This window comes from Lineus longissimus, chromosome 16 (assembly GCF_910592395.1).
Source record: "Lineus longissimus chromosome 16, tnLinLong1.2, whole genome shotgun sequence".
NCBI lineage: Eukaryota > Metazoa > Nemertea > Pilidiophora > Heteronemertea > Lineidae > Lineus > Lineus longissimus.
Window position 1 is genome coordinate 9,470,466 of NC_088323.1, and position 8,875 is coordinate 9,479,340.

General features: G+C 46.4%; 2 protein-coding genes across 2 annotated transcripts; both read right to left on the reverse strand.

Moving 5' to 3' along the window:
* Positions 1-2,817: 2,817 nt before the first annotated feature.
* On the reverse strand, positions 2,818-4,707 carry LOC135500861 (uncharacterized). The gene has a single exon (XM_064792527.1). The coding sequence runs from the start codon at positions 4,705-4,707 to the stop codon at positions 2,818-2,820; it is 1,890 nt and encodes a 629-aa protein (XP_064648597.1).
* On the reverse strand, positions 4,707-8,414 carry LOC135500862 (uncharacterized). Its single transcript, XM_064792528.1, has one exon. It carries the CDS (start codon positions 8,412-8,414, stop codon positions 4,707-4,709), a length of 3,708 nt encoding a protein of 1,235 aa, XP_064648598.1.
* Between the last annotated feature and the right edge of the window lie 461 nt (positions 8,415-8,875).

Genomic DNA, 8,875 nt, shown 5'->3' on the forward strand with positions numbered 1-8,875 from the left:
GTGCAGTTGTGGTTGTTGTAGAAAGCATAATGCCATGCGATTTAATAGAAATACTCGCTAATGAGATAGAGAAGCATCCCATAATATACGATAAGTCCCTCACCGAATTCAAGGAGACTGAAAGAATTGAGAGGGTGTGGAAACATATTGCCGGTCGTCCCTCGGGTACACTTGACCTCATGAATGCCGGTTATTCCTCCGTTATGTAGCTCTTTACTTTATCCAAAAGAAAGTTAAGATGTTCCGGCATCATTCGGAAGTACTGGATAAACTTGTCCTCGTGCCCAAAAAGTTTTTTTCACGAGATGATGGTATTCACCATATCTTTCTCTCTCCTTCAGGATTAGATGCACCCAATAGTCATGTCTTGGTTTTCTCTTCCTTCGTCGGTCATACAAGTAGAGAGCTATTATTTCGATATCTGAATCCGAGAAATCAGATGACCAATCGGGCATTTTGCAGTTTGTTGTTGCTCTGTCCCTGGACTAGGTTTGACAGAATGTTCCCGGACCAAGCTCGTGTCCCTATTTATACGCGCATTACGAATTACCAACGCCGCAGAAAACGGCGCGCAGAAACGAGTCGTTTTTCGGCGAGCGGAAAAACGCTCTAGTAGAGACGATCCTTTACTATTGAAATGTGAACATTTTGGTGACAACAATAGGCTTGAAACGCATTTTTTCCACGAATAGCAAGTTAGCTAATCAAAGTCCGAAATATTGATTAGCAACTTTCTACAATTTATAGCAATTTTTACAGCATAACAAAATAATTCCTCCTCTTCTAAAAAGCCAAAAGCCAAAGTCATCATTTGCATGACGTCATAATTTATGCCAAAGAAATGTTTTGAAAAGCACTCAAACTCATTGATAAGTTGTCACAGAAATAAGAAACAGTCATTATATGTTGTATGTTTAGAACAGATTGAATACCATTCAAAACTTTTGAAAGCTTTAGGGAGAGTTTGCTTGTGTCAAATGATGACTATAAAATTGGTAAAATCGATGTATAGCATACACTATGTAGATACATTTTAGATCACTACTGCATACACACTCCTACCGGGACTCGGTGTCAGCAGCCAGATCGCAAAATAGGACACAGTATATAGACCATATTCATGTGTAACTGATTTCAGGTACCGGTTAAGATAGAGGTTTGTTTTATGTATTGCCTCTATGTTCGCCTCTGAGTGTATTACCACAGCACTTTCGCACTGGAGCCCAGATTTGCTCGATCGAAATACAGACAAGCCTCCCTTTATCGACTTTTTTCTAATCCATTGCTGTGTTTACATACATACGCAACTTCACCTGGAGACGAGAGTGTGTTGCAATAATTTTATTGTCGATACAAAAGACTAAAACCGACTTCGTGACCGGTCCTCGTTACCGGCTCAGCACAAGATGATTTTCTGCGAGTGATCCGGCAACTCGGACAGGTCACTCAGGCCGTTTTACTCTTTTCCAACATTATCCGACAAAAGTCCGACACTGTCCGACTTTTACCTGAAAAGTTGCAACTCTAAAGAAATACTACGGCTTCCAAAAAATAGGGCATAAAAAAGATCAACGGTCAATGTTGGAATGTAGGCCTATTCAGGGAAAAGTCGGGCAAAATGTCAAGTTAGAATGAAACGGACAAGGAAGATTGTGCTCACCGTATAGATATGTGGTGGTTAGGAATTCATCCTGGTTTAGAAACATGCTACATATACTAGTATATAGGTCAAACCATAGTTGGTATGACATGTGATGTATCGTTTGCTTGAAGTACCTATCATAAAAATGTTAACGAAAACGAGTCACACATAAGAGAGATATCACACTTTTTTAGGTTTCCACTTATGGCTCCCTGGTGGCCAAGTAAAAAAATCAGACCGGACCGAAATTCAGAGTCAGAGGTCATCTGATCTAGGGGGGTCATATGTACTAATTTTAAAGTTCATAGATTTAGCGGTTGAGAAACTTGCCACTATTTTTGAAATAGGATACGACGACTACGACAGATGACGACGGACGACGGACACTGCGGCGTTGCATAGACTCCCCCACGGTGAGCCAAAACCGTTACGAAGTCGGAAAAGCCCTCCTCTCCCTCTGAGAGAGTCAAGTCTGAATCATAAATGTATCGGGTAATCTGAAGGAAACGTCCAACTTTAAAAGTCCGAAAACGCCGTCGGTTATGTATCTTATATCTTTGAAATTGGGCTCTGATCTGATTAGAATACTGCTCGAGTTGATTTTCTCCGGCCTTGGAAAGCTCGAGACCGCAGGTCGAGAGCTTTCGGGCCGGAGAAAATTAACGAGTCCAATCTGGTGACGAGGATAACACAAAAGGGCAGTGGTGGAGACAGGGATGGAAAACTCAACAATTCGGGAGTCGATTTCTAATCTTCTTTTAACACCATAACATGGGGTTTTCTGAATCTTGAAACCTCCCGATTCAAACCATAAAGAGTTACAAAAAACCCACAAAAAAGAGGGACGAAGTCCGCGAAGACCTTCCCTGACAAATCGAAATGGCTGAAGCGCATGTTACGTCATCGCAACTCACGACGCGGGGTTGTCTCAGCGCGCGCGCAAGTTAAAGTTAGCGAAAGAACATGTCAAAGGTGACGATAGGCAATTAACTGGGAAAATAGGCGCAATATTCAAAACATCCTCCGGGCGCCAAAGGACGCGCTTATGATTATAACGCGGACGCATTAATTTTTTATGATATAGAAATAGAAATGTCTATAATAGACTAAACTTGGAATGACGGAATATGATGATTGAATATGGGGCGAGACCAATAGGCACAAAAACACAATATCTATTGGTCCTCATGAACCACCTCCTCACTTCCAACGAAATCACTGTCCTCACCATCACACTCTAGGATAGGAACACATCTCTGAATTGAACGATTCCTGAAACCGGTCTTGACTTTGACGCGAACATTGCGGATGACACCGTCGTCTCCAGGGAATACTTCTTCGATTCGACCTAGCTCCCATTGACCGCGCACTGCACTTGGATCAACCAAAAGGACAATGTCACCAACCTGAACCTCTCTGTCCTTCCGAAGCCACTTAGACCTTCTTTGCAATGTGGGCAAATATTCCCGAACAAACCGTGTCCAAAACTGATTTACCAAACTCTGGGTAAATTCAAATCTCTTGTGGAGATTTTTGGTTGGGTTGAATGGACCTTGTGGCGTTTCAGCCGATGCTCTTCCAAGAAGAAAGTGGTTGGGCGTTAAGGGCTGTAAATCATTGGGATCATTTGAACTATAACCCAATGGCCTGGAGTTGACCAGATTCTGGACCTCCGCGAATACTGTGGACATTTCATTCCACGTGAGGGTTTGTTGTCCAACAACTAACTTGAGACATTTCTTGACCAATTTTACAAGTGATTCATAAAATCCTCCCTGGTTTGGACTTAGAGGGGTTATAAAACGCCACTTGACTTGGTGGAGGACGGCAAATCTTTGAATTTGCTCTCGCCCTTCCTGTACAAGTTTTCTTAGCTCCTTCTCCGTGCTGATAAAGGAGCTACCATTGTCTGAGATGATAGTTGACGGCCATCCATGATGCGAGACAAATCTCCTGAAGGCATGGAGAAATGCCTGAGTGGACAAATTTTCCACAATCTCAAGATGTACTGCCCTTACAGTACCACAGGTGAAGATGGCTCCCCAAGCCTTGGTGCTCTTATTTCTACCACATTTGAGGAAGAATGGACCAAACAGATCAAGGCCTGTAGTACTGTAGACTGGAGCAAACAATGCAAGACGCTCACTGGGTAGGTCAGCCATCCAAGGGACCAGTGGAGACTTGCGCAATTTCCTACACACCACACAATCTCTAACAATCTGACGTGCCAAATTCCGACCTCTCAGAAACCAGTACTTTCTCCGGCCATGGCAGAGAGTACTTTCAGACCCGCAATGTCCATTTTTCCAGTGGACATTTCTCATCAACAATCTGGAAATGTGGCAAGATGCTGGGAGGAGAAAAGGATGATTTTCATCATAGGACAGCGGAGACTTGCGAAGACGACCTCCTACCCTGAGCAAACCCTGATTGTCCTCAAAGGGAGCCAGATCCTTGCAACGAGTTTCCCAATCAATGAGCCCTCTCTGCGCAGTAGAAACCCAGTACCTTTCAGCTCTTTCTCGTTCTCCTGGTTCAAGCTCTCCGGTCTTTATATCCTCCTTTCTTGCCCTGGCCCTCAGATTACCAAAGAAGCGGAGGCACAATGCTGTCACATTGATAAGTCTAGGCCAACTTGAATAGTCTTCACACTTGATTGGTGGAACAATCTTCACAGCTGATGCAGACATATTGGGGGGTTGTCTTTCCGGTCTCTTCTCACAATCCCTTTCAGCAATCTTCGACGGCTGAGCTGGCCAATGTGTCTCTCCTTTCCTCAGAAACTCTGGCCCCTCAATCCAGCGACCGGCCATCTCTTCTGGTGTCAATCCCCTGGTGAGATCATCCGCAGGATTCTGGGCTGTTGGGACAAACTTCCAAACTGAGGGATCCCAGGTTGCCTGAATTTCAGCAACTCTTACCCCAACAAATTGCTTCAAGGAGAGAGAGTCAGACTTGACCCAGTGGAGGACAATCTCAGAATCAGACCACAAGTGGACCTCAGGCTTGGTACGCAGCTCAGAATGAATAGTCTTAGCCAGACGTGAGGCAATGAGAGCTGCCATCAGCTCAAGGCGCGGAATTGTGGTTTGGTGGAGTGGGGCCACCCTAGCCTTAGACGAGAACAGGCGGACGCTAATACCATCAGCTGTTGGCCACAGCATGTAGGCAACAGCCCCATATGCATGAATGCTGGCATCCCCGAAAACATGAAGTTGGGGAATTCCAAATGCGTCGTCTGGTTTAACTGACCTAGGGACAGACACTGTCTCAAGTTGTTTGAAACTGGAGAAAATCTCATTCCATCGCTGAACCTGGTCGGGGGGCAGACCAGTGTCCCAACCAAAGTCCTTGAGTCTCCAAATGTCTGCATGGCAATTTTGGCAGTGATTGTGACTGGGGTAGCAAGACCAAGTGGATCAAAGACAGTTGACAGATGAGACAATACAGACCTCTTAGTCAAAGACGAGTCAGGTGGATCCTTCACCTTGAAATGGATAAAATCAGTGCTATGATCCCAAGAGACCCCAAGGGTCTTGACGCTATCGTTACCGCTACCTCCAAGACTAATAGACTCACCACTATGCACACTAGCTGGCTGACCTTCAGGTTTACCGATACCACGAGAAATGTACCACTCCTTGACTCTGAAGCTCCCTGTCGCTAGGATTTCATCAAGATCACTCATCTTGCCTCGGGCAACGTCTGTCTTTCCACAGGAATGTATCAGGTCGTCCACGTATCGATCTTCTTCTAGGACCTGGGCAGCCTCCGGATGAGACGTCTTGTGGCGCTCAGCTATCTTCAACATCACTAGGCTCGCCATGTCAGGGGATGATCGATCACCAAATGCAACTCTGGTCAGCTTGAAGATTTCAGGGTCTCTTGTGTCATCCCGGTTTCGCCACAGAAAACGATGCACCTCGGTATCCTCAGGCTTCAACAAAATCTGAAGGAACATTTTAGAGATGTCACCCACAATAGCAACTAAGTCCTCCCTGAACCTAAGCAATACTCCAAACAAGTTTCCAATCAAATTTGGGCCCTTATATAGAAAAGAATTTAAGGAGACACCCTGGAACTGACAAGCTGGGTCAAAGACTACTCTTAGGGGTGTGCTGAGTTTATCAGGACGGTATATGCCATGATGCGGCAGATAAAACCTAGGCCTCTTCTCAAGATCACAGGGGTCAACCCTTACGGCCCATCCCTTGTCGACATACTCCTGGACGGCGGCATTATAAAGCAAAGCCTTCTCTGGAGTACGAGACAGACTCCTTTCCAAAGAGATTAGCCTCTTCTTGGTCAGGCAATAATTGTCAGGCAAGAGACAGGGATCTCTCTTCCAGGGTAAACCGATCATGTATCGGTCCCCCTCCAGACTCACATATCTCTCCAACAGCGCTAGAGACTTCCTGTCCTCTGAGGACATGGGATCAACAGGGCATTGACAAGTTGGGGCTCTGACCCCAAGCACCTCCAGATCATACAAGTCAGACATATCGACCTTCCTAACCAGATTCACAGACAGCCGCTTAGGGGCCTTCCCCTCAGAACCGATTACATACCAACCCAGTGGGATGCGCTTGGCTATGGGCTCAAAATCCAATCCACGCCTGACCTCTTCCTCTGAGTGGAGATGACTGTACTGAACCCCCAATATTAGGTCGACTGGACCACCAGGGTGGGAGATGTTCAAATCCCTGAGATGAGAAAATGAATGCAAATATTCCATGTTCAAAGGTGAGACCTCAGATACTGTGCAATCCATCTCATGAGCCTCAACTAAGTGCTCCTCCCCTCCATCCAAATGGGAAATCCAGAACTTTAGTCTACGACTATCCTGCTGGCCCTGCTGTGACCCACCAACAACTTGAACTTCAATGGGCTCGTTCTTGCCCTGGAGGCCCAAACCTCTTGCAAAATCCCTCCGGATAATGTTGGTCGTTGACCCTGAATCAACCAAGACATTCCCCTGCCTGATCCTACCATTCTCAGCCCTAAACAACACCCTAACTACAGGCAGAATACCATTTTTGTCAATAGCCGCTGTGGCAGAACCTGAAAAAGGAGCAGACTGGACAATCGGAGGTGGAGAGTCAACATGTAGCATCACATGATGCCACCTAGTGCATCCAGCTTTCCCACATTTCCTCTTCGACCTGCAGTCTTTAGATCGATGACCCCTGACAAGACATGAAAAACACAGATTATGTGTCTTGACAAGATTGTGACGTTCTGAGACTGAATTACTGACAAATGTGGGGCACTCAGGCACCTTGTGTGGCTCAGAGCAGATGTAACACTTATACTTGACAGCCTGCGCAGCAAAGGAGCGACTACCGGTACCTTGCTTTTCATACTTACTACCAGCAACACCCTTGTCAGTGGAGCGGAGATCCCCAAAGTCTGGGTCGCACTTTGCCCTGACTTTCTTGCGTAGGAAATCGGACAGATCGGTTATTGATGGCGCGCGTATAGGGTCACGCTCGCGAATATGGGCGGCTGTGTCCTGCCACTTGTCAATGAGGTAATCAGGGAGACGCTGGACGATGCGGCGTAGAGTTGCAACGGCGTTCGCATCAGCGAAGTACTGGAGGCGCATCAGACCTGCGATGACATTAATAACATCAATGGAGAAATCACGAAGTGCATCTCTAGAATTATCAATCTTTTTACCCCTTGCAATTCTATCAATAAAGGCACGAGCAACTACACTGCGGGCCCCAAATTGGTCCTTAAGTTGTTTCAACGCGGTTGCATACATCACACCTGCACATCCTAAACCAGCTATCAAACGTTCAGCATCACCAGAGAGATGCATTCTCAATTGCGCAAGACGGGCATCATCTTTGAGATGTGGTTTCTCATGAATGTGTAGTTTAAAGCTATCGATAAAGTCTACATAATCGATCGCTTTACCGCTGAACGATTTTATCTTTAATGTAGGAATGTCTCTACCCGCCTCTATGCGATAGAGGGCAGACGCTATAGTCAATTCACCACTGACACCACCGGGCAATACCGTCTCTTGAAACTCCACCAGTTCATCGATCCACCGGTCGAAGGTGGGCTCTGGATCCAACGCGACTCCGGCAGAGAGTCGAACACCAGACCGAATCGAAGACGGGCTGGCAAGCGGTACACCAATGGACGGTGTACTTGACAGCGACAATGGACCAGCAGCAGTCATCACTGGGGACAAGCCGGGTGGCGGACCAAAACCAGGTGGCAACGTAGCAGGAACAGTCGGCAGCGAGGCGAAAAACAGCCCAGGAGGGGCCGTCGTGGCAGCAGCAGCAGTAGTACCGCTTGGCAGCGACACAGGAACCAGTCCAGCAGGGGGCGACGTGATGACAGCAGTGACTGGCGGCAATGACACAGGAACCAGTCCAGCAGGGGGCGACGTGATGACAGCAGCACCGGATGCAGGCCCACTAGTAGAAGCTGTGGGGGAAGGTGGCCGAGCTTTGGTCAGCTTCGATTGATGGGCAGCGGCTTCATCAATAAAGTTGTAATACACCTCAATCAGTTCCGCCTCCCAATGAACAAATGCATCAGCATCCGTCGAATCTTCCTCCACCAGCGAAATCATATCAGTATTGATGTCACATGCCTGTCTAAAGTCCGCTGCAAGGGCATCCAGTTCTCGCTCAAGTCTCAGCAGCGAAATCGTGTCCTTATCGATGTTCTCTTTAAGGCGGTTGATAGCCCTCGTGCAACGGGCACGCAGTCCTTTGCGTTTGCTCTTTAAGTCTTCCATCGGCGCCATGTCGATCTTCACCAGTGCAGAAGCAGGATTCAGAAAAGAATGGTGGAGACAGGGATGGAAAACTCAACAATTCGGGAGTCGATTTCTAATCTTCTTTTAACACCATAACATGGGGTTTTCTGAATCTTGAAACCTCCCGATTCAAACCATAAAGAGTTACAAAAAACCCACAAAAAAGAGGGACGAAGTCCGCGAAGACCTTCCCTGACAAATCGAAATGGCTGAAGCGCATGTTACGTCATCGCAACTCACGACGCGGGGTTGTCTCAGCACGCGCGCAAGTTAAAGTTAGCGAAAGAACATGTCAAAGGTGACGATAGGCAAATAACTGGGAAAATAGGCGCAATATTCAAAACAGGCAGTATTATATTCATCATAAACCACACATATATTCCCAGAAATACCAAAAAATGTTGATTAAAAGGCAGTATTTGAATATATAAATATATGAATTTGAGTGT